At 50.9% G+C, this 24,132-nt stretch overlaps 11 protein-coding genes across 11 annotated transcripts; 6 read left to right on the plus strand and 5 right to left on the minus strand.

Moving 5' to 3' along the window:
* The first annotated feature begins 42 nt into the window (after positions 1-42).
* Positions 43-1,417, plus strand: PV05_02517 (uncharacterized protein). Its single transcript, XM_013463093.1, has 3 exons — positions 43-563; positions 621-737; positions 833-1,417. Exons 1-3 carry the CDS (start codon positions 302-304, stop codon positions 1,216-1,218), a joined length of 765 nt encoding a protein of 254 aa, XP_013318547.1. The 5' UTR covers positions 43-301; the 3' UTR covers positions 1,219-1,417.
* A 42-nt stretch (positions 1,418-1,459) lies between these two features.
* On the plus strand, positions 1,460-3,744 carry PV05_02518 (uncharacterized protein). Its single transcript, XM_013463094.1, has one exon. The coding sequence runs from the start codon at positions 1,665-1,667 to the stop codon at positions 3,636-3,638; it is 1,974 nt and encodes a 657-aa protein (XP_013318548.1). The 5' UTR covers positions 1,460-1,664; the 3' UTR covers positions 3,639-3,744.
* A 355-nt stretch (positions 3,745-4,099) lies between these two features.
* Positions 4,100-5,776, minus strand: PV05_02519 (uncharacterized protein). The gene has a single exon (XM_013463095.1). The coding sequence runs from the start codon at positions 5,545-5,547 to the stop codon at positions 4,390-4,392; it is 1,158 nt and encodes a 385-aa protein (XP_013318549.1). The 5' UTR covers positions 5,548-5,776; the 3' UTR covers positions 4,100-4,389.
* Positions 5,777-9,254: 3,478 nt separating this feature from the next.
* PV05_02520 (uncharacterized protein) lies at positions 9,255-10,046 on the plus strand (the record flags this gene model as incomplete). The annotated part of the gene is made up of 2 exons (XM_013463096.1): positions 9,255-9,455; positions 9,507-10,046. The coding sequence occupies 2 exons, from the start codon at positions 9,255-9,257 to the stop codon at positions 10,044-10,046; spliced, it is 741 nt and encodes a 246-aa protein (XP_013318550.1).
* A 174-nt stretch (positions 10,047-10,220) lies between these two features.
* On the minus strand, positions 10,221-11,407 carry PV05_02521 (uncharacterized protein). Its single transcript, XM_013463097.1, has 2 exons — positions 11,013-11,407; positions 10,221-10,811 (listed from the first exon to the last, which is right to left on the minus strand). Exons 1-2 carry the CDS (start codon positions 11,320-11,322, stop codon positions 10,399-10,401), a joined length of 723 nt encoding a protein of 240 aa, XP_013318551.1. The 5' UTR covers positions 11,323-11,407; the 3' UTR covers positions 10,221-10,398.
* A 201-nt stretch (positions 11,408-11,608) lies between these two features.
* PV05_02522 (pre-mRNA-processing protein 45) lies at positions 11,609-13,405 on the plus strand (the record flags this gene model as incomplete). Its single annotated transcript, XM_013463098.1, has 2 exons — positions 11,609-11,746; positions 11,801-13,405. 2 exons carry the CDS (start codon positions 11,609-11,611, stop codon positions 13,403-13,405), a joined length of 1,743 nt encoding a protein of 580 aa, XP_013318552.1.
* Positions 13,406-13,886: 481 nt separating this feature from the next.
* On the plus strand, positions 13,887-14,705 carry PV05_02523 (uncharacterized protein; the record flags this gene model as incomplete). Its single annotated transcript, XM_013463099.1, has 1 exon — positions 13,887-14,705. One exon carries the CDS (start codon positions 13,887-13,889, stop codon positions 14,703-14,705), a length of 819 nt encoding a protein of 272 aa, XP_013318553.1.
* Positions 14,706-15,046: 341 nt separating this feature from the next.
* PV05_02524 (uncharacterized protein) lies at positions 15,047-16,467 on the minus strand (the record flags this gene model as incomplete). The annotated part of the gene is made up of 3 exons (XM_013463100.1): positions 15,047-15,264; positions 15,508-15,543; positions 15,666-16,467. 3 exons carry the CDS (start codon positions 16,465-16,467, stop codon positions 15,047-15,049), a joined length of 1,056 nt encoding a protein of 351 aa, XP_013318554.1.
* Positions 16,468-16,572: 105 nt separating this feature from the next.
* PV05_02525 (uncharacterized protein) lies at positions 16,573-18,412 on the minus strand. The gene is made up of 6 exons (XM_013463101.1): positions 18,211-18,412; positions 18,118-18,154; positions 17,967-18,063; positions 17,159-17,912; positions 16,950-17,112; positions 16,573-16,904 (listed from the first exon to the last, which is right to left on the minus strand). The coding sequence occupies exons 1-6, from the start codon at positions 18,302-18,304 to the stop codon at positions 16,808-16,810; spliced, it is 1,242 nt and encodes a 413-aa protein (XP_013318555.1). The 5' UTR covers positions 18,305-18,412; the 3' UTR covers positions 16,573-16,807.
* A 297-nt stretch (positions 18,413-18,709) lies between these two features.
* PV05_02526 (uncharacterized protein) lies at positions 18,710-20,814 on the minus strand. The gene is made up of 2 exons (XM_013463102.1): positions 20,252-20,814; positions 18,710-20,201 (listed from the first exon to the last, which is right to left on the minus strand). Exons 1-2 carry the CDS (start codon positions 20,648-20,650, stop codon positions 18,966-18,968), a joined length of 1,635 nt encoding a protein of 544 aa, XP_013318556.1. The 5' UTR covers positions 20,651-20,814; the 3' UTR covers positions 18,710-18,965.
* A 220-nt stretch (positions 20,815-21,034) lies between these two features.
* On the plus strand, positions 21,035-23,755 carry PV05_02527 (uncharacterized protein; the record flags this gene model as incomplete). Its single annotated transcript, XM_013463103.1, has 2 exons — positions 21,035-21,209; positions 21,258-23,755. The coding sequence occupies 2 exons, from the start codon at positions 21,035-21,037 to the stop codon at positions 23,753-23,755; spliced, it is 2,673 nt and encodes an 890-aa protein (XP_013318557.1).
* Positions 23,756-24,132: the final 377 nt, after the last annotated feature.

The raw sequence follows: 24,132 nt of genomic DNA on the forward strand, positions 1-24,132 counted from the left end.
TACCATGCTGCTTATAAAGATACGTCTGAGACTACAGTGAGTGACGAGGACTACAAAATCACACCAGTTAAAGCCCCGGATTCACTGTCCGCCAGATATGACCAGGAAATGCTGCAGTTGCACCCGAAGGTGATGATGAAACACGCGCCAACCAAACATGACATCACACCCCGAACAAGGCTCATAATCACCGAACAATCGTGATATTTTCGTGGCGACAATATCTGTTTGCTGCTCTCATCGTTGAGACCTCGACAGTCGCTCAGCAGGAACATCACTTACCAAGCGGATTGAGTGCAATATGAGTCAAAATCAGGTGACAGCTCCAGCCATATCGACCGTCGCTGCGAGGCTGCTCAAATTCAGTCCTTCGGCTTGGTTGAAGTCATGGCTTTTGTATCTTGGGATTCAGACACATGTTGGAACAACAACCCAGCCTGAAATGAAACCGCTTCACAACATCTGCGAGTACCTGCACGCTCTCCATATCTACACGGATGAAGCGCGTCGGGGTGAGGTGAGGACCGTGAGTGCACATCATTTCTGCTCTCATGTGAGAAAAGGTGAGCGCCTAGGCCGTGTACATGCAGACAAGAAAAGCAGACTGATTTCTGGATCAGATCTTCGACAATGCTTGATCTACGACTCGTGCAAGCCAGATGCTCGCCTCATTGGTGTCGAGTTCATGATTCCAAAGGAGAAATATGAACAACTTGATCCGGAAGAACAAAAATACTGTCAGTTTTTCTCTTTCACGTCCCCTGAACTACCATTGTTGCCTTGCTAGTATGGCACGATCCTTTGCCACGAGACACTGACCTGTATCACCTAGGGCACTCCCATGAATTTGAAGTCAAATCAGGCATGCTCGTTCTCCCATACCCAGAATCACATCGGCACCGCAAGGACGCTTGGGATGAGCTCGAGACCAAGGCAATGGAAGAAGTCGTCGGCTTGTATGGCAAATTGTATCACTTTTGGGAAGTCGACAAGGGCCACGACTTGCCGTTAGGACCACCCAAACTGATGGGCTCGTTGACCGGTTGGGAACAACTCAATGTCGACAAGGCTATGGCTCCGAGAAACCAGGAGCAAGGCATCGATCAAGCGAAGAAGCGGGAGTTGAGAGAGCACATACCCTTGCCGGGCATACCTCCCAATGCTGATAATTGGTGGAAGGACGCACAGCTGAACAGGAGAGGTCTGTACGCTGCTTGAACCGAGATTTGCGGCCAAGTGTCTAAATACGGCGGTGCAATGCCTGAGCATGAAGAAGTGTTGATTGGTAGAATGGGAACACTGTGGAATACCCAACTTCTGGCGGTCTAGTCAGAGGACTACCTAAGGTACCGGTAAGTCCTTCAAGGATTTAAATTGAAATGACGTAGTTTTCTGTTACATGTGCGGCCTCGTCCATCGAGGCACACCATTAATTAAGGTACTCTTACTCTTTCACTCTCGTCAATCATTCCACCACAGCGTTCGGCTTCGTCTGCGTTAATTGTATCGCTTTTGGTTCCTCGGCATACCTGCAGGCAGGAGCCAGATTTCACTGCATCTCAGCACGTTATTGACGCCCACGGACTACTTGAAACCGCCTTCTTTTTTCCGTCATTGAATTGCAGTACCACTCCGCCCCGTTCGCAGGTCAAAACCAAACGAAGATGTTCAAGAAGAAGCCCCAGATCAAGAACCTGTCTCCTCTGAGATCCTCGGATCGTCGAAAACTAGCCGACCAGATCATCGCAGACTACAAAGTGCATGTTCCGACGTTAGCAGAAATCGATCCTTCTGCCCCCTCCGAGGAAGTCAAGGCAGCCACCGCTTCGAGCAATCCTACTCCAGCCCTCTCATCGATCCGAACATCTCTCGTCCCCGAGACGTGTCTCTCTGCTCGATTCACGACTCATGCCGGTGCCAACGCCACCTTGGTGACAGGGACGGTGTATGTTGGTGCCTACCCAGGACAAGAAGAGAGGATATTATGGATACAGTATGGCAAAGACTCAAGATTATATCCTACTGTATACACACTATGGCACAATCCAGGCTTAGTACCGCTCTTACACACGCCAGATTTCGTGGTTGAGAAACTTCGAACGGGCGCAGATTTGATGACTCCAGGTCTTTTCGGTGGACCACCATGGCCAGAAGCCGCGAAACCAGGAGCGGTTGTGGCTGTTGCTGCATTGGAAAGACCCAGTGTACCGGTTTGGGTGGGAACATGCAAGATCGATATATCCAGCTTGGGTCGAGTACAGGGAGCCAAGGGTGCCGCGGTCGAAGGAGTCCATTGGGAAGGCGATGAGATCTGGAACTGGAGTCACACTGGCAGTGGCGGAAGAGCTGCACCAGACAGGATCGAAGACTGGGAGCTGGAGATCAAAGGCGCCGAAGAGGGTGTGGCGGACCTGAATCTCGATGAGGATGAGGATGCCCAAGAGGACGGAGGTGTTGCCCTGGATCCTACAACTGTTGCTGACCAAATTGGCCAGAATGCGGCTAATGGGTCGATGGAAGACCACGGGGCCGAAGAAGAGCCCGAGCAAGAGCCAACCACCGCAGAAGTCGACGAAGCCTTTCTCCAAGCCTTCATTTACGCCGTGCACAACGCGAAACAGGAAGGTGAACCTCCGCACTACGGGATCGATTTTCCCATCCAGCCTTCATTTCTGATAGCGAATATGGTACAGCCTCATCTACGCTTTCCAAATCAGCATTACACGATCAAGAAGACATCATGGAAGAACACCAAAAAGTTCATCAAATATTTGGACAAGACACTATTGGTTAAATCCAAGGACAGGAATGGCGGCGAGACGGTCATTCTGGACATTGACTTCGATGACGAAAAGATCCGCAGCTTCACACCATACAAACTCCCTAAACCGAAGCTTCAGCATACGAGTGTTATGAATGACGGCGCTCAGCCACCAGCTAATGGCGGTGCTGATCCATCACTGGGCCAAAAGCTCAGCATACAAACGGTCTACCGGGCTTCTGGCAAACTCGTGCCGGATCTCATTCCCTCCAAAACGACATTTTACACGTCCTCGCAGATCTCCGGTTTCCTGAAGAAGTACATTGAAAACAATCCCGAAATAACAACAGATACTTCCTCTCCACGCTATGTCAAACTTGACCCTTTCATTGCCAACAACGTCCTCTCCTCCAATCCCTCGGCCAGCGACACACGGGCGCTTGCTGCAGGAGAGATAGCCCGGGATGCACTTCTGAAACGCGTGCTTGAGGACTCACATCTCTGTTTACCGCACTGGCTTCTGCTACGAAATACTCAGACCTACGACCCGGACAATCCCGATCCGGCTTTGAAACCGAGATCCGGCCCACCACCGCATGTGAGCATCGTTCTCGAAAAGCGATCGGGGACCAAAGTGGCCACAAAGATCTCCGGGCTCGAAGTGTTCGGCATAAATCCGCAGATCCTCGGCCCAGAACTGCAGAAGAAATGTGCGGGTAGTGCAAGTGTCGGTCAACATGTCGGCGGCAAGCCAGGGATGATGGAGATTCTGGTCCAGGGTGATCAGAGAGATGTGGTCGAGAAGGAACTAGGAAGAAGAGGTGTCGACAAGCGCTGGGTGATTGTGGACGACAAGACGAAGAAGAAAAAGAAATGAATATGAACATGAACATGAACGCGAAAGGAAAGCCTAGGTAGCGACTATGTAACGGAAAAAAAGAAAAGGAAAACCTACCATATCGGCTTTTCCGTTAGCAAAGCTCCTTGCATCTATCGGGTTCCCGTCGAGAACAACGTGCTGTTTTGCCTCATTTCCAACGTAAGACTAAAACCGCTGTTCAGAATGCAATCAAGGCCCGCCTTTCCGATGAAGGTCAAGTCCCCTGCAACTGCCAGCCAGCCATTCTCCAGTCCCATCATGCCGCTGGGAGGCCTTAAGGGTCATGAATTCCTGCAGCAAGGTTGGCGCTCATGCAAGTGTGAGATAAGCACTTGACTCCTGACAACCCGGTGCTACGGACTCCATGGCTACCCTTCGCAATGCTGACTCGTGATGCCTTCGACGCTAGCAAAAGTTATTCACAAGAGGATAAGCAAGAGAAATGAGAAATCAGATGCTGCACAGGGGTAAATGCATTGATTAGTGTGAATAATCACGCCTCCAATACTATCGTAAAGTCATGAATAGTAGTAATAGAACAGCAAGCAAACGTTGACGCTGGTCTGCATGCATGAGGCCGAACCAGGCCATCGCTAATGCACCCGGTCAACGCTTTCTGCAATGTGCAGAGTTGCCGTCATCCCACGACATAGTACTCGTACAGTCACCATCTGCGCCAGATCTGTGACATCGAAATAACGACCCTTGGAATTCCACCGCCGGATCTGAATGCATGTTTGTTGTTAATTTACAACGAAACATCATATTTGTAGCAGAATGGCCCGGAAGTGGTGCTCATGAGCTCTCCGATCGTGTAAGTATTCGGGTCGAAATAACCCCAACCCGGCTGCGGCGTGTCAAGGGTACCATTAGCGCTCGGTGGTGCGTTGTTAGCGGTCAGTGTGCCGTAAACCGCGTTTGCAATGTCGGGGTGACGAGCTTGCCACGAGGTGTACAGGTTGTCAAGGAATGTGTGCAACGGCCACCAGATTGGATCTTGTACCGACACGAAAATGTTTGAGCCTGGCGACCCCACAGTAAAGTGAGCACCTGAATGCAAACCCAGCTCCTGTGAGCCAATCACACCATTGATCTGTTCGGTGAAGACGGCGATGTCAGTGGTGTCAAGGGCCTCGTAAAGCGCAGACGTATTGCAGTATCGTTGAGCAGCGTACGTGTTGAGGTCGCGCGTCAAGCATGATTGATTGAGAGCAAACGCATTTGCAGGTAATGGTAGGCCCTGGACGAGGTTGTCAATCGAGATTGGTTGCATTGTGATCTGCATATTGGCGAAGGGACCCGTGGTGACACAACCGCCCCCTGAGCCGTGAGGAAGTTGGAACTGTGGGGCGAGAACAACGGGGTCGTTGTTGGTATAGAGACCGTCACCCGACATGGAGTAATCGGAACCATCGAAGACTGCGCTGCCACGAAGATTGTCCGCAGTAGCCGGCCAATTCCAGTAAGGAAAAGCGCCAGTATATCCACACGAGTCTTTCAAGTCTTGTTCAAAAAGATGGAGGTAGTATCGGTGCCATGTCAAAAAGTAGGCTGAGATGTGGACTTGTTGGGTCAAGTTGGTGTGAATGACAGCGTAGTCGAAGTAGCGGTTGATCGCAGCAGGGTAGAGGGTTTGATCAAGCTGGGATGGTTTGGTCATCAAGCACTTGATGGCGTCGGTGTAGGCTTTGCGCTCTTGAGGAGCCATGGAATCGAAGTCGACTCGGATCTTGATATTGTCGTCGGTACATTGTTGGTACTTTTCAGGAAAGTGGTTGTTCGTCCAGTCATCGATGTTGGGCCAGTGATGAGTAGGACCCCACGGCTTTGGACTGGGTGCAGCTTGTACCAGTGATACGACAGCCGACAGCGCCAAAGGAAGATAAGATAGAAAAGCTTTGGTCATGTTGGGCAGTGAGATACCAATTAGTGATTATGCAACTTGCTTCAATCGGAGCAAAACGAAAGATGCAAGACGATCAAGTTCGAGACGAAAAGAAAGTACGTCTCGACTTGAGACTTTTGTGGGAAAGAACGATCGAAATGCTGAGCCTTGAGAAAAAAGCGAAAGATGGACCAAAGAAGTCTATATACAATGTCATCAAAGATGCCTTAAAAGCAACGGAACGTACTACTTGTGGGCTGCCAACGGGGAAGGACAAACCCGAATGTTGTTGAACGAGCTTTAAATTCAAGACAGGCACTAAACCTCAGAGAGCGACTTTAATCGAACGAGATCGAGTAGGTGGATGGCAGAGGGTGTGAGGCGGGACACGTTCAGGACAAGGCCTTTGACGAGTTTGACGAGTTTGACAACAAGAAGCCCGAGACAGGGATCCGATGGCATATTTGCTATTTTGGTTTCACAGAACAAGGATCTCATACGAAGCAGGATGGTTGTGGAGGAGGATCAGCCATGATGAGCCTTACTCTGGGGTGGGTTAGTGCCGCATCAGCCTCTTGGGCCACCCATGGCACCCATAGGCGGGCAAACTGGTACCCGTAGTATGTAATCTTGGTCATCAGAGGATTCTAGAGACTGTGGGAGTCCCAGCGATGGGCAATCTACCTTTGAAAGATGAATGGGAGGACACTCTCTGGTTAAATTCCAGCTCAGCAAGAGACGAGACTTCATACTACGAAGTGTAAGTAGTTGAAGCATACGAGTATCACACTCCATGCTGCTAGCATAGATGGTGCGGCGAGGCATTGCCGCACAAGATTAGCATCCAGCTCTCCAAGACAAGTGGCGGAGGCTTAAACCCACTTCGCCTCACTGGCCTCGCCCGGCCCTATGAAACTGTGGCCTCGCAAGGAGGGCAAGAAAGGAGATTCCTAACAATTGTCATGAGCGAGCCTTGCACTAAAATGAGAACTACCCTGATATTCCCATATTCCTGAATCAGGCTGCACAATGGACTTACCGTATCTGCAGAGCTCACTCCTCGGTCGAGACCTCTTCAGCACCCTTGGAATGTTGTGACCTGACCGATCTCCATTTGCAACGAAATGAGCAGCATCAATGATTTACAGCTCCTAGATCCACATCGAGTTGATTAGGACCTGCATATTTCTCCACAGAGCTGGGCCGTCATCTTCTGGCGTAGGTGGGGATCCCAGCCCACTGTATAAGTGATGAGGTATGGCCTTCAGTTCGCGGATGGTGAATAATCTGACAATGGCACGTTGCGAGAGATGATTCGTAGATGCTGACTTAGGCCACCCTCACATGAGTAATGCCCAGCTTCCAGCCTGTTACCTTCCTAACTCAATAGCCATAGAGTCCCGTTGACAGCACCCACGAGACAATACCAGTCGGTCAGCATAAGACACCTTATCTAATGCTGCATGGCACCTAGGTGCATGGAGGCACCAAGACACCACAGTTAGGCAAGGCTCCTGATTGTGCCTGGCGCCAGGCGTCTGCAGCCTTCTTGGCATTGACTGCAAGTAAGATGCATCGTCTTGTGGCCCAACGACCGAGAAGACATTGAAATTCGCCACAACATGAGAAAGGTCCGATGTTAGTGCTGCAACGTTCGATTCAATACATCAAAAGATTTCAGGGCCGGAACAGGGGGTGCTGGGAACCGCTCGAGTATGGCTGGTCCGGGAGTGATCGGGTTAATCAGCTTCAATGTCAGTGTTGATGGCCGCCGGTAGCCCAGAAAGGACCCGTGTTTCTGTCAAGAGATCATGTCAGTTCTATTCGAGGCTGACTTCAAGCATAGGACAACATGCTTCATGCTTGTCAAGGGCTGGAATGAGGCATTCGGCGGATGAGTGATCGCATATGCCGGTTGTTTCGTCTTGTATACAGGACTTGTAAGCTCGTTGCAGTCTCGAATAGGGATCTTGACAAGGACTCCTGTAAGCTCAGTCTTCTGGTCTCGAACGGATTCTCACTTGTCTTTCCTAAAAACATGACCTTCGAAGAAGCACAGCGTGATGTGGATAGTTATTTTCCAAAGCATCAATGTCATTTGGCAAGGCCGTTTCAGTGTTTCGAGTTGCTGATGACTTTCCACTATCGAACGGGTTGACCGTGCCTGGAATGAGGTGTCTCACCTGATGAAATTGACTCTTCGCTTCCGTTTCTGCAGTCATTCGGCATTTACTTCATCCCAAACTCTTCGGGGCGATGTTGGCGTTTCCAAAACCACTTTGCGTGAGCTTACTGTTGCCAATGGAAGAAAGCGGGAGTCTTCAGCCTCCGAGAAGGCAGTTTGACAAACCAGGGCCTGGTTGCCTAGCAAGCCGGGAGCTCAAAGCGCCAAGGCTAGCATGAACCTCTGTTTAGATCTGCCAGCGAGGACGAGTTACGGCCTGGCCGAGCTTGACTCAGACTGCTGGATCTGAAAAGCTGCTGTATGATAGTTCCGACCCGGATAAGACGATACAGAATGGAAAAGAAAGGTCCCAGGTTAAAGAATCACAGAATGACCCGGGGACTCGGGGAACCTTCCGCATTCCGGGTCGACGTTCACCCAGAGACTTCCACTGAACATGTCTCATCTACTCCGTGTGCTGAGGAACTCTGATGACCTGCTCGACGTGGACTATACCTCAGATACTGCCTGAAATCAAAGCTCTGCCCAGTTTCTAAACTCTTGGTCCGCGTCAAAGATGCATAACCCAGGTCTTCTCGTTAAGATGCAAGCTCTACAATTTTCGACTGTACGCTTCCTACTACCCCTTGACTACATAGAGGTAGCCGGTATCAGACTTGTTCTTTTTGTTCCGTCAGTCTTCTGGGAAAGACTTACCCTTGAGCCGTTCCTCGGTAAGTGCAGTGTCGTTAGCCTGAATGAGAGCCTTTGCAGATAGTCTTGACAACCTGTTACTGAGTGAGTGCAGCGTACCAAACCCCCCTTCCAGTCTCATTCTTAGTCATGTATCGTCAAGCTCCAAACTGTTCCAGCCACTGAAATCCATTGAGAAGTATATGCGTAGCCATAGGAAAAGGCCTGATCGCTGTTCCCGTAGAGAGTGCAGGAATGACGGGAAGTTGCTGATTCAGTGGTCCGGTCTTTTGTCAAGGAGCTTTCCGGAATGGACAGAAGTGAATGGCCAGAGGGAAGGTGAATTCAGGTTGTATTGAGGCCTCATCGAGTACATTGATGAAAAGGCCGAGCAGGAAAATCGATGTTTTCTTCACGGCGGCCACTTCAAAGCCATTTACAAGCCGATCTCAACCTGCGCACTTTCCTGATATTCAATATCCTGCTACCCCCTTCAAAACAATTTCATTCCTCTTCAGCCATCATCCATTCTATCGTCGTTGACCACTCTTATTGCACCCTTCATCACCATGTGTTTCAACTGCGCGTGGCCATGGAATCGGCCTCTCCAGCTTGCCGCTGAGCCTGTCAAACAAGAGTACATCTTTCTCGACGACAATGTCGAATTCTATGAAGACCGACGCACTGTAAGTGAAGATTAATTGACTCATACTTGCACCCTACCTTCCTCTCATCTGCCACCTAAACCGAATCAACCCTTCCTCGCTTTCCTCTTCATCACACTTTTCTTCCTAGCACCTCCACCCTATCGACTCTTCGCAAATCCCCACATCTACATCTCGCCCGACTTGATGCGATCAATGCGCCCATCATGCCAAACTTCTACAACTATCAGAGCCTCTATCCCTCTTCTTTGAACGATCCAAGAAACGCCGGACACTGGGAGAACCCTGCAGACTGGCCACGCACTTTCTACTACGTCTCAGCTGACGGAACCCAACAGGGCATTCATCCTCCAGCACCTGTCTATCAATCAAACCAATCTGCACAGCCAGGCATGTACTACCTCGCTGTAAGGTTGCCAACCACATTTCAATTCCGCCTTACTGACTCTTCCCTTCAGGGTACTTCCTCTGCTCCCGCAGGCTACTACGCGAATGGCCTCTACCACGGTGTTTCTGCACCTAATGCAACATCCGGTTGGCCTTACACTTGTTACCCATTCTCCAGTACCCCTGCTGCAAGTTCGTTCTTTGCGGCGTACGGCTACTCACCATATTACACAGCACCTCAGTCGTTCCCCATGACCGGCATCGCGCCATGGATGCAGACCTCAGCTCCAGCTCAAGCCGCCGCCGCCGTAGCTGCCAACGCTACTCTTCAACAAATGCCAAATGCACCGGCGTTCTTCGTCGGAGCCACTGCCGCTGAGATGCAAGCTCAAAATGCGATTCTCGCCGCCAATCTCACCGCAGGACAGTCACAACCGACCATGCTCGCACCCTACAAACCCGGCTCGAGCCCACAGTTCTGGTGCAAAGAGTTGGATGGTAGCTGGACATTGAGAGAGTACAACGACACGTTGAAGAGCGACTTTCCACCAGGGCGTTGGGAGCGTCATGGAACAAGCGGTTACTACTACTACGTCCGTCACAGCAGCTAAAAGAGTAGAGATGGAGCAGAGAGGTAGACTCGAAGACACCATGGGCAATGATTGAAGACGTGGATCGAAGTAAAGCTGCCGCAAACCATTATGACACAGCCTTCCAGCGATAACATGACACAGAAAGGGATGCTGCTTGGCTAGTATGATCGAGACTGGGGGCTTAACGATTGCCAGGCTCTTGCAGAGAAAATATTTCCTCAATTCAGAGCTGGAACTTGAGTCGAGCTACACAACTATTGTTTAGTCAATCACAGAAGCAATTACACAAATCTTGAATTTGAGCATCTCTTATGTTTATGCGTCATGATGATTGAGCCTATCCCAATCGCAACACCATGCGTCAGACGGGTCACTGCTTTACGTGTTTCATAGCACTCTCCATCCACAATTTAGTATAAAGCTGGTGCAACGTTGACATGGTTGCCGACATAGGGGCCTTCGTCTTGTCTTGAGGTTCACCTTCTCCCTGGTAGAAAATACTCTTGAGTCTGAACTCGGCAAAACCTTTGTCAAAGTCCGTGGTGGCGCTGATTTCAAAGAGCCCGTCGGAGGGTCGGTTGGTATCTGGGTTGTGCAACGGCGAGTCTCCGCATCTGATCAGGATGGACGTTGGCGATTTTTCGAGAACAACGAAGTGGTCCGTTATCTCGGTCCCTTTCTCGTACGTCGAGGTCTTGAGATCCTGGGGTGTCCATAGTTGATGGGCGGTCGTTGTATCATTGCGATACTTTCGTTCTAAGTATAGCCTCTGAATGGTGTAGCCTGTAAAGCGCCGATGTCAGACATACTGCTTCACACGACGGCCGCATTGAGAGGAAAAATGGTAGTCGGATATAAAAAGGAGAACCATATCAGGTGATGCTGGTTTTTTTGAGAAGAGTCCAAGTGAGATAGGCACACCGGGACAGTAGGTCGAAAGAGAAGGCGGCTGATGTCGAGACAGAAGAAGGAGTACAAACGTACCTGGACCGCCCCAGATCCCTTGACTGAACGCCTCGACCAGCTTGGATCCTCCTTTTTGAGCATCCTCAACCAACTCTGGGCGTATCTTAAACAATGGTAATCGTCTTACACATTCGTCGTGTGTCGTTGGATTTTGAAGTGGATTAAATTTCTTGTACCAAGAACTCTGAAATAGTGGCTCTGTCGTAGGTGTGAATTGATTCAGTGGTGTCATATGGCAGTGCTTTGTCCATACGAAAAAAGCGCCGACCGTCGCAAGGCCGGTGACGGTTATGCCTTGGATGGTTTTTGATAATCTTGAAGGACCCATGTTGAGGCACCACAATTTCCAACAGTCCTTTGGCGTGGACGGGAGACCAAAAAGCAACTCTTTTAGATATGCGACTGTGTTGAAGTTGCTGGGCTTCTTTTACCATCGGAAATTGCACCGTTCTTTGCCGATGGAGGTTCTACCGAGCCTTGCACTTTACTAGTTTTGCTTTTCCGTACCAAACTCTACGGTGGAACAATTAATCTTTTGCCCGCAGTCTGCATGATTTCTTCAACACAGGCTGCGAGGCCAATTTATTTCCACTACATCATCCTCTCCCGCAACCATGGCGACCGGTTTGTTCGCTTCCTTACCGAAACCCAAATATACTGGCGAACATGAAGAAGTGCCGCTGCACGCCCAACCGAAGGGGCCTCGCGTTGTTGGTCCCGGTGTGATTGATGAGTCTCAAATCGTTCTGAAGGTAAGTGTACCCTGCACCGATCTGGGGAAATGCACTGACTTATTCTACTTCAAGCGCTCCGGTCCTCCTCCATACGGGCAGCGGTCAGGATGGCGGCCTCGATCAGCAGAAGACTTCGGCGATGGGGGTGCTTTTCCGGAAATCCCCGTCGCACAATATCCTCTAGACATGGGCAGAAAAGGAACAGCCTCAACCTCGAATGCGCTTGCGATCCAAGTCGACGCAGAAGGGAAAGTCAAATATGATGCCATTGCCAGGCAGGGCCACAACGAGAACCGAATCCTACATTCCAGTTTCAAAGATCTAATACCTCTGCGACAGCGTGCGGATGCCGGTGACCTCAGCCTCGACAGACCGAGTCAAGAAGAAGTAGAAGCAACTGCCGAAAAGACGAAACTCGCGCTTGAAAAGCTGGTCTCTGGCGCCGTCGCTGCTCAAAAGCCGAAGAATGTGAAAGGCGTCAACCGAGAAGAGCCTACGTATGTGCGATACACACCAGCCAACCAGATGGGCGACAATTCAAAGAAGAATGATCGGATATTCAAGATTGTTAAGCGGCAAGAAGACCCAATGGAGCCACCCAAATTCAAGCACAAGAAGATCCCTCGAGGCCCGCCCAGCCCTCCACCTCCAGTTATGCATTCGCCACCACGAAAGTTGACGGCAGAAGACCAGGAAGCCTGGAAAATTCCGCCCCCGATCAGTAATTGGAAGAACCCCAAGGGTTACACTGTTCCGCTAGATAAGCGGCTGGCAGCGGATGGACGAGGCTTGCAAGATGTCACGATCAACGACAAGTTCGCACAATTTGCTGAAGCATTGTTTACAGCAGACCGTCATGCTCGAGAAGAAGTCAAACTCCGTGGACAGATGCAGCAAAAACTGGCTGAGAAGGAGAAACTGGCCAAGGAAGAGCACCTACGAGAGATGGCGCGCAAAGCAAGAGAAGAGAGACAGTCGGCTGCTGGTGGTCGCAGGGATTCAGACTCGAGACGTCGGTCACGGTCGCGATCCTACTCGGGTTCTTCTTCCGGTTCACGGTCTGATAGTGGGGAAGAAGCTGCCCGAGAACGGGAGCGGGCTAGACGAGAACGGAGACAAGAGAACGAACGGCAACTCCGCCAGAGCAGGATGGGCACAGAGAAACGGATTCAAATGATGGCTAGAGAACAGAATCGTGATATCTCAGAAAAAGTCGCGCTTGGTTTGGCTAGGCCCACGCAGAATAAGGAGACTATGTATGACTCGAGACTGTTCAACCAGACGTCTGGATTCGACACGGGCTTTAACGAGGACCAGGCGTACGACAAGCCACTTTTTGCTGCGCACGATGCGATTAACAGCATTTACCGACCGACAGCGAATCAAGAGGATGAAGACGAGGGCGATGCAGATGCTGCGATGGGCAAGATTCAAAAGTCGAATCGGTTTGAAGTGCTCGGTAGGGCGAAGGAGGGATTCAAAGGTGCTGATGTTGCGGAACGAGAGGCTGGTCCCGTTCAGTTTGAAAAGGATAAGGATGATCCGTTCGGCATTGACACTCTGATTGGAGAGGCTTCGGGCAGACATGCTGGTGAGAGCAAGAAGAGATATGGCTTGGAAGAAGCTGGCCCAAGTGATAGGGACAGAAAGAGGGCGAGGGTGGATGATGATGGTTAAGCGTGGGGTCTCTGAGAGCTCATGGAATCTTGACTATCTTGGGCGCCATGCTCTGCTTTCCCAGAAACGAGCTGGTTATCCATTACTGACTTCGCTCCATGTCTCCTTCTTTCTCCGTCTTCATGGCTGACCTTGGTCCGTTCGTGTGCGTTGACAAGAGCCCATTCGGCTTGCCTTTGCCGGCCACCATATCGTCGTTGTGGAATCTGGGGGAAGCGCATGAAGGGACCGGCTGAGAACGGCTGGCTCTTACCTACCCACATTCTGATTGGTTTCTCCTCAATATGCACGTCGTTTCCGGACTCCATGTCATACCACATGTCAGCATCGCAACTTTCACGCTCATTAATACCCAAGGACCTCACACCCTCTGTACAAACTATGGTGGGCAAGCGCATTGTACCTGCTATGTCCATCGTGTAGCATGATATGCCAATCACAAACCCTCGATAACATCGGGTCGGTCTTTGGGAAGTGAAAAATGTCAACACAGTATGACGAGATTGGTCTCTCTTATGAATCGATGAAGCGCCTGCCAGCGGCATCCCTTGAACGTGCCAACCTCCGAGCGACCGTCACACCCTTCCTGAATGCAAACACCGAAACCAGCGTTCTCGATCTCGCCTGTGGAACGGGCTACTACTCCCGCCTCCTCCTATCATGGGGCGCATCTCGCGTCGTCGGCGTGGACATCTCACCCACCATGGTTGACGCCGCGCGCTCTCAGACACCGCCTGAAGCATCGGAAAAGTTGGTATTTGAGGTCGGCGACTGCACACAGCCGCTCACTCTCCGACAATCAACAACGGAACAATTTGATATCGTGCTAGGTGCCTGGCTACTCAACTATGCTGGTACACGGGCCGAAATGACGCGCATGTTCGCCAACATTGCCTCGCATCTCAGACCAGGCGGGCACTTCGTCGGAATCACGCCTCATCCGGCCATTGACCTTGACAAATTCGCGGAGCTATTTGATCCCGAAAAAACGGATCGCGACCAGGCGAGGTACGGCGTCAGCGTGGCTTACACGGGACGCATACCGGAAGGGTATGGCTATCGGACCAAGATCACCGCTCATGTACAGCCCCGGGAGATCTCGTTCGAGAATTACCATCTTGACCGAAGCATTTATGAGGCTTGTGCGCGCGAGGGAGGACTCAAAGGGAATTTGGAGTGGAAGGAAATCCGGCTGCCGCAGACAGACGAGGAGAGCCGAAGGGAGTACGATGCTGCGTTGGCGTTTTGGACTGGGTATCATGAGGCGCCACATTTCGGGATTTTGGTCATTGGGAAATAGCCATACGAGGCGGTGAAAAGAGGACGGAATGCATGATGGAATTGTGAGGCCGCTCCCAGACAGCATGGGGTATATGACGGGCACGACAGGTGACGGGCACAGACTACTAGCCATGTGGTAGCCTGTGGACAGAAACGAAGGCTCTCAACCGGCATGTTCACCACAGCCTTGCGTGCTGGCCGTTCACGAGAAGTCTTCATGTCCTTGACAATACTGAGGCCAGTCGATTGAGCTGGCACCTACCTCAAGGTGGACAGCTGCCTTTTCTTCACTCGCTCGTTTCCAACCACCACGCCATCAGCGTCTTGCACGACGTGCCATCTCACGGTGCTTGTTGGGGCCTATAGGCCTTCTCTATAGATCCTCCAAATATTCAACATCCTCGCCCCCTGGCCCGGTGTGAACCCAGCATAGCACGCATCAGAGCTGTAGTCCATGAAATTATGGACAGGATCCAGCCCGCTGTAGCCCTGCGGTCCGTATGGCTCGGCTCCGATTCCGTTATAAATCTCTGGCACGCCGGACGCCGGACAGCTGTCCTTGTAGATCGGGCATCCATCTGAAGATTGCAAACAAACGGGTTAGCCAAAATGTAGACATAACAACATCGAAGAAACCAAGACTGTCCTGCGCTCTGGATCTGCGACCCAGAAAGGACGACCAAGGGCCTCAACTGTCTCATGGTGCCCAAGGTCGAGCTGGCTGGCCGAGTGCGAAAATCCAAGGCCTCCTCCCACTCTATACAGCGGATCGTTTCGACCAGCCCCCAGGGAAGAGGACAGACATAGGGCGGCAAACTCACTTGTGCTGGTCCGTTCCTGCGGTGTATCCGCGACATCTATCCATCACAACAAGTCAGTACGTCGTCCCAAACCCTGCGCTCGTGTCCAGATTAAAATTTTCACGTCCGTCGCTCCAGCGGACGAGATTGAAAATTGCGGGAAGAAAAGAAAAACTCACAGTCCCCAAAATCGTCAGCGGCACAACTATTGCCAGTGAACGTATGCAACAAGCCATTCCAATGCCCGACCTCGTGAGCCGTCGTCCCGCCGAGATTATACCCGACGTAGCTCCCACCCGGCATCGTCCCGCTCAGCACATTACATCCATCAAACACGTACTCCTCGCTGTCCATGCCCGCTGTGATCCCACCCTCCGGCAGCGTGCAAAACCCCAACAGCGTGCTCCCCTGCGGCACACCGGGCGTATTGGCGTTCGCCTGGAGCAGAGATTGGTAATAGATATTCAAGCTGGCGTACGTGCCCCGACGCAGGGCGCGCTTCATTGCGACGTCGTCGCCGTTCGCAGCCCATGTGTCGTTCGTGACTCGGTCGACGCCGGCTAGCCGGAAACCGATGCTGGCGTTGTCGTACGCGCTGGCTAGATAGTTGAACTGATTGCGGATTATGTTGTCTGTGATGTAGTTGGGGGCATTTGGGTCGGACGTGGAAGAGTCGGCAATGATGTGCATGTAGGTGTCGATCGTATAGAGGGGTGAGGGGGCCTGTCTTTTGACGCGACGATTGGAGGGTATATGTCGTTCCTGCACGGTCGTGGCGTTCCAGAGGTCATTTTCGAGCGGTTCAGTCTGTTGAAGCCATCTGTGTGTATTCGTGAGGTTCGCCGATGGGTCCCGAGCGCCACATGAGCGTGTGATGGGTTTGTATCTTGGGAGGCCTGCAATAGTTGAGGGGAGTGATGCGAGAAGTAGTAGTACGGTCAGATGTAATAGGGAATAGTCGGACCCGCGGTCGAAAAACATGGCAGAAAAGACTCTTACGAGAAAGATTGAGACACGTTGTGCTTCGGAAATGACGGTTCTCTTGTATCATAAGACGATGCGATGGAGCACGGACACGGTTGACGGCATGGCGACATGAAAGTAACAAGGAATGTGGAATTCCATTTGCCGTGACTTGCCAGCTGCACTCAGTAAGAATTCAACCCGACACGAAGGCGAATGATAGATTCTAGGATCGATCCAGACTAAATGTGTCTTGTGAGCCTCACTTGCCATAATCCAGGAACGCCAGTGCCCAACTCCTGTAACTTATAGCAGAACAAAAGTCGTCAACATTAAAACTCATACACTTTTCGTGTCACTAGGCACCTCCGGGCCTCATATCTCGGCCGCTGGATATGGCCGTAGAAGGTCCATCGGCGTTGTTCCAGCTCAAGTAGGTGTGGTCACCAAGTTTTCTGCCCGAATCAGCTGCCATCCTAGAGCTCCGACGGAGAACATACCTTGGTTTAATCAGGTGGGCAATGGTGAAGACAACTCCAAGCACAATGCATAGACCACCCACAACGACATAGGCAATGCCTAAGAAGTTGTTCTTTCCGCCAACGACGGACCTCGTTGAGAGAAGGATGCTTTTGGTCCCGGAATACACCGTGACAGGGAAGACTAAATCTGTCAGACGAGATGTGTGCTTGCAGTAGTGTAGACTTACAGTCATAGATGTCCATTTGGTAGGTGCCCGCAGTCATGGTTTCGTTGTCATTGCGCAGAGCAAGTTTACTGAAAGTGGGCAATCCTGCCGTCCTCATCCACACCTGGAATTCCTCGTATTGTGACAGATCCGGAATCGGGTTCTCATCTGTGTATCCATTTGGATAACGATTGTGCCAGTTGGGTGGAGGCGAGACTTGGGAGTTTGTGTAATGTGTCTTCTTGTACATAGAGGAATCGGAGCTCCAAGCAATTCCCTCATTCGTCATTCGGTATTGCTGACTCTCCTGACCACCTGAAGTACTGACTGCCACGGGCGAGTTGAGGGTATCATTGAAGATGGAGTTCGCGATCAGGCCGCAAGGATAGTATGCCTTGCCATTGTGATCCAGTTTCAACGGGTTGCACGAACTGGTTCCGATCGTGTCGTTACTGAGGGCCTTCCCTTTCAGTTGATCTGTGTCAAGAGACTTGACGTATCTTCTGTGGTTTTGGTAGAAATTGGTCAAACGGTAGTATAGATAGACAGGCGGGCCAATGTCATTCGGAATCGAGAATTGTAAGGTGCAGACGGGTGTGTTCGGTATCTCGACACTATGGGGAGGGTGTGTCGTGTTCAATGTCCTTCTCCACTGTGGTCGTGCAACGGTGTTGGACGACTTGAAGGAGGTTGAGACTTTGCTTTCAGGGATGGCTGTGAAGGAGGTTGTTGCAGTGGTATTGCAGTCGGTATAATCAATCACTAACTCTTGTACCTAGATCTCGTGTCAACATGGACATGGCCACGAGCAGGCTATTGCGGCACTCACGCTTGCACTTGCCCAGAGGAGGAGACCACCGATGGGAGCGAATATAATCCCAATCGCAAAGAAGATAGGTAAGACCGTCTTGGGGGTCAAGATAGGTCTAGGAGAGTCAGCAAACGCCTGCGCAAAGATATGGCCACCCAGCTAGACTTACTGCCATGCTTTCAATCTTTGTTGACGAAACGCGGTATCTGTGGGAGTAGTTCATCAGCAAACTGTCGACCCGGTCTTGGGAGGCTGGTCATACTGGCTGGGCGTCTGTTCTTCTGTTTCTTTGATGGCTCATTGTGAGGGTCCTCGTCGTGTATCGAGTCGGTGTGTACAACATTCGTTTGTGACATCTTGGCCGTCGCTGCTCCGCTGGGAGTTAGCAGACTTAGAAGAGGATGAGATCAAGTTGACGACAACCCTTTGAAAAGCAATTAAAGAAAGTGAGCGTCCAAGGTGCCGCGACCTTGTTCACGACTCAGCATGCGCTTCGCCCGCCATTCCCGGACGCATCCTAAGACGCCATTCCCTTTTGGGACTTAGCGCTTGTCACAGCCACTTTTGCGTGTTTGACATTTTTTTGTGCTGTTGCGCTTCTTCCTTTTTTCTTTCCTTCAGTACAAAACTCATTCATCGGACATGATTATTGTAGGAGCCAGGGTTGCATCTCAAGCATAAATCTCTTCCTCCTCTACAACGTGATCCGAGATCAGATCATGCGCCGTAGCTGGAGCTTGCTAGGATGCTTTTGCTTTGGCAAAAAGATTTCAATGATGCTTCGGTTCCTTTACCGACGGACGCTACATACCTACCTACCTATCCGTATAGGTATCGAGAACATGGTTTCATTACTATTCTTCATGTTCAGCAATCAATGCCGCTTGTCCTCGGCGCCGACATATTTGTTCCGTCTATCAATCATTCAAAATCCACCTGGAAGGATCCTCTCGTACATTGTACCTAAGCTTACCAAGTCCAAGCACCGTTGCTGCGTTTCATTGATGCTACATGTAATTATGACGTTTCGTTCTGGCCTCTCGCTTCCCAAGTACTTTCTTGCTTGGTTCCAGGTGGTAGCCATCCCGATGAGAAGGTCGAGTCATGTGGTCGACCTCGACTGTCATCCCTCTTAGGGTGTGAATCCGACATATCGCCCACATAATCCTCCTTCAATGCATGGCTTTCTGTAAACCCAGGAGTCTTGACCTCAGTAACAGGTAACAACGCTGCCCGATGGCGGAAATGATCTGTCTTGGTCCGTCTTTCAGCAGCATCTTCCATGCTGGTCCGGTCGTAGAGATAAAGCCCAAGACATGTTAGTGCAATTCCAACGCCTTGTATGGAGGTTGTCGAACTGCGGAACCAAACCACTGCAACCACAATCACCCACACTCTTTTGATCAGCGACGCCACCGAGTAAGACACCGGCGACAACATGGAGAGCAAGACAAATGCCATGATGTTTTGAAAGAAATGGAAAAGTCCGTTAAATAGAAATTCCAACGTAAGCTCTCCGTGGTCCAATGTACTTTTCTTGGTCGCAAGGTCAACGGAGCCATCCTTCCATAAGTCCTCCATAAGCTCAAACCCCTCGGTGTAGAGCCAAACAGGGGCTGAAAGCATGAAAGCTCCCACAGAGCAATAGCACAGCAGATTGAGCTTGTCTAATTTTCGAGGAAGATGTGTCTGTCCGTCGGCTTCGGCTCTAGATGCTTCGGTGAATAGCTTCTTCGAAAAGATATTCTGGGTTACGAAGACAATGGCCGCCACCAGGGAGGCACTGATGCCCCAGAAGTTGGTCGAAAAGTCTGTAGAGCACGCCATCATAACTCCCAATGTAAGTGGTACAAGGGACAAATAGGTGGCCCGTCTGTAGCGGATGCGAAATACAAGGCGGTAGGCGAGGACTGTGAACAACGGCGACAGGCCTTTGATGGTGTGAACAAGAGAAACTGGAATCTTCGAGGTGGCATACGAGCTGAGCAGATGACCCAACAGTTGGAAAATCGAAAGTGGAAAGGCCGTATACAAGACGTCCCACGAAGGTTTCCTGAGGCCATTCCGTAACGCAGGCACCGCTCTCTTCAGTGATGGGAAGATGGATGATAGACCCGTCAAGATCAGACACCAGACCGAGACTGAGGCAAACTGGACAATAGTAAGGGTCGCAGGTTTCGGCAAGGCGTTCAAGATGGACTTTGACGACGTGTTTGTCAGAGCTGAAGTCAAGTACCAGACCATGCACAGCGCCTGTATTTGTTAGCCACGTCGATAAGCTGTATCGTACACAAATCACCTACTATTAGCTTGTAGGACACCGGCGCCTTTAGTGCTTCAGCAAGGTCCTCCACGTTTTCGCTCACACTCCCTTGACGTGTCCGGAATTTGTTCAGTGCTTCGCTAACACTTCTTCTGGGTCGGTGGCCAAATATTCCTGAAGGTCTTGCATGGCGCAACCTTTGACTCTCTCTTCTCGCCGGCCATTTTATCTCGTGGTTGGGGAGTTGTCCCGGTGAGATTTCCAGAGGACTGTCCGCAACCAGTGCGGCTCCAGGGTTGAAGGTGAAGTTCGGAAGGGTGGCGTCAAAGGAAGGAAATCTTTCTCTGGAGGTTGATTGTCTCGCGTCCTTGTGAGGAGAGAGGGAACGATGTTGGGTGCCAGTCCGCGACTCAGGAGTTTGGGTCATGGTCGTCGTCATGCTGCGAAGGGTTTGATAAAATCTTCACCCTGTTGCACTGCATTTGCCAAAACCTTGCTCTAAGATGTCCGCATACGGAGCGACATGTTTGCGTAACGAATGTGTGGGAGGACCTGTTGACTGCCTTACTTCAAAGGGCCTGCAAAGAGCAGAGTACTGCCAGCCATTATCGAAGACGATTGCCGACTAGGATCGGGAGCAGTCCGGTCATGCATCACACTATTGCGCGGCATTACTACGCTAGGCCTAGAAAAGAAGGCGGTGCCAGTGATGAGCACGAGGAATCCCGTATCGGAAAAAAGAGACTCCGGATCTTCGTGTCACCCTCGACTTCAACGTCGTGTGTGCGTGACGACGAATCACCCTCCATCCTCATGTAGGACAATGGGGCTGGGCATTGTGTCCCAATTGATCCTGTTTGCGGTTATACAATTACACAGCTATGTCATAGGCTCCGCGCCTCAGGAGGTCCTCCAGGACCATGCCCTCCTGACTAATGGTTGCATAGAATTCACAGGTAGCTGGAGTGTGCTCGGACCGTTCAGGATTGGAACGCGAGGTATGTAGACAAGCGTGAGCTCTGGATCCCTCGTTGATGTGCGACCAGAAGCAATATGGGGTGCCGATCCGGTAGAGCAATATGGAGGCGTCAGGCAACTCGATGACAATGATGCGACATCTTACCATAGTCCACTTGCCAGAAACGCGACAGTACAATGGGATAGCCGATCTTTCTCACCTGCTGCTTCAGAAACCGCAACCTCAGTCGAACTGGTCGTCGAATTTCTAGATATCGACTGGGTGTTTGCCCAGAAAATCTATGGGTGGTCCGCATTCCAATACCAGGCGTGGCTGAGAGGCGGTATCTGGAACCATGACAACATCCATCGCAGAGTGGCTCTGTACCCAGCAGGCATCCTTGAACTTTGGATCGGCGACATTCACGTCTTTGGAGGCGACTTCTATACGTTTGGCAACGCTCCGCTGGTGGTCGATCTCCATCCTGGCCTGAACATGCTGAATGTCCGCCTTGTACGTGACGTCCGGTCAATGGGCGGCTCGTTCCCACCAAAATGCCATGCCATACTTCGAGCCGAGGTCGCTGCTGAACCTATCGAGGTCGTCCATGACAGCATTTTGCTACCAGACGTAGTAAGAGACCAATTCGTGACCCGATATGCTAGCGTGGTGGTCAGAAGCCAAGCCAATTCCTGGATCAACATTAGTGGAATATTTGTCAATTTCAGTGGCAAGCAACTTGCCGTAATGGACCGATGGGTCTTACTTGCTCCAGGTCAATCACGTCCCCTGAAAATGGAGTTCGACTTTCCAAGGGTGTTGACGAAAACCATAACATTTACCCTCAACTATGCACTCGCTGGGCAGCGCCTACACAGCATAGCATTCGAGGCTCAGTTGAGTCATACTGACCCGTCATCTCTGCAGAAGATGACGTTTCTTCATACAAGTGGTGCCGTATCCTATGCAACATTGAGACCTCCGCCCATGGGCCTTTCGATTGAGCGAAACATGCCAGTGCTGTTGAATCTTCATGGTGCAGGAGTAGATGCGGATGGCGATCTGGCGCGGCACATGTTTGATGATACGCCTGAACTCCCGGCATGGATTCTTACTCCAACAGGGATGACTCCATGGAGCGGTGACGATTGGCACACATGGGGTTTTGCGGACGCTCAAGCTGCAGTATCTGCCATCCCAAACTGGATCAACTCGACGGGTTGGGAAGGACCAGGTCTTTATTCTGACAAAACCTTGGTTGTAGGTCATTCAAATGGTGGACAAGGTACCTGGTACTTCGCTTCGCATCAGCCAGATCGTGTCCTTGGTGCCGCAGCGGCTTCCGGATATTCGTCTATCGAAAACTATGTCCCATACTTGTACTGGAATGAGGCAGATCCACTTCAGAGTGCCGTCCTCAACATTGCAAGGAGCAACTATCGTCATGAGCTGCTGGCGAAAAACTTTGTGGGTTTACCTATTTTTCAACAGCATGGCTCTGCAGATGATAACGTTCCAACTTATCATTCTCGCTTGATGAACACGTTGCTAGCTGAGGCTGGTAATGCAGCCGAGTACGCTGAAATGCTCGACAGAGGCCACTGGACTGACGGAACGATGACCACTCCTTCAATGATAGACTTCTACTCGAGCCATCTGGAGGTTTCAGATGATAAATTGAGTGTGCCGGATGAATTTGTGTTCATTGTGCCGAATTCGGATGATGTCGGTTCCAGGTATAGCATTGTCGTCGATCAACTGCTCTCCCCGGACAGGTTAGGGCATATCAAGGTCTGCGTAATGCGGAACGGGTCTGCCACTCGTTGGCACTTGAGAACGCATAACATACGTCGCTTACGTTTTGACCCAACTATCCAGATTCGCCATCGACCTGAAGAAGTTCTGCTTGATGATGTGCCCCATGTCTTCGATGTTCGACATCCGACAAATTTGAGGTCACTCGTACTCATGGACTCCGACACATGGACATGGGATGTGTCTCTCGACTGGAGGAATTTGAACCAGCGATATGGTCGCCAAAGAGGTGCTCTAGACTCAATCCTCCGAAGTGTGGCCGCCTTTGAGATTGTGTATTGTTCCAACGAAAGCCTTCCTCTCGCAGTGCAGGCAAGTCGGAATCTTTTGCAGTATTTTGGAGCCGATTCGAACATTGGCTCTCGGGATGCATACAAAGATGCACTGTCAAGAGACGGCAATATCATCACCATCAGTCTCAGCAAATCATTACCGTCAGCTCAATTCCCTTTGTTCCCAATTCAGGTGGAGGAGGACAGGTTGCTGTTGATGACAAAACGCTCCCAGTCCATCTCCATTCCCCTAAAACCAGGGATGGGCGGAGTGTGGTTACGTCCTCTTCCTGATGAACGACTAGAACTTGTTGTCTGGGGCTGTGACAACATTGGTCTGCAACAGGCGGCAAGGCTAATCCCCACATTGACCGGAGCTGGACAGCCAGACTTTGTCATATTGGACAATGAAGCAAGATGGAAGGGTCATGGAGGTGCTATCGCCATGGGATTTTTTGACTTCAATTGGAGAATCTCCTCTGCTTCTTACCTTCCATAGATCAGCCATGGCGCAAGGGAAGGCGTTGAATTACAGTGGATGAGATAAGAGAACATCATCGTTTCGGGAGAAAGCATGGAGTATATCGGGTACAAGGCAGACCCGTCTGCACAGTAACTGACGCACAAGCAATGTGAAGTTTAGTTACTCTGGTAAGTGCAATCGTTACCACCTACAGTGCCGGCGGGCTCAAGTGTCACTTCCTCTCAAAGGCATCTGAGAGAGAAGGTGCATTCACTCTCGATTCCCGGCATCTGCTACCTGCTAATCTCCTTCTTTGCTTGTTTTTCCATCATATTTTCCCATCACCTCCTCACACTCTCGTTCCCTCATACCTGCACTGTCCATATCGGCGGATCTTGACATTTGCAGACACT

The sequence above is a fragment of the Exophiala xenobiotica genome (assembly GCF_000835505.1).
Source record: "Exophiala xenobiotica strain CBS 118157 unplaced genomic scaffold supercont1.2, whole genome shotgun sequence".
Lineage (NCBI taxonomy): Eukaryota > Fungi > Ascomycota > Eurotiomycetes > Chaetothyriales > Herpotrichiellaceae > Exophiala > Exophiala xenobiotica.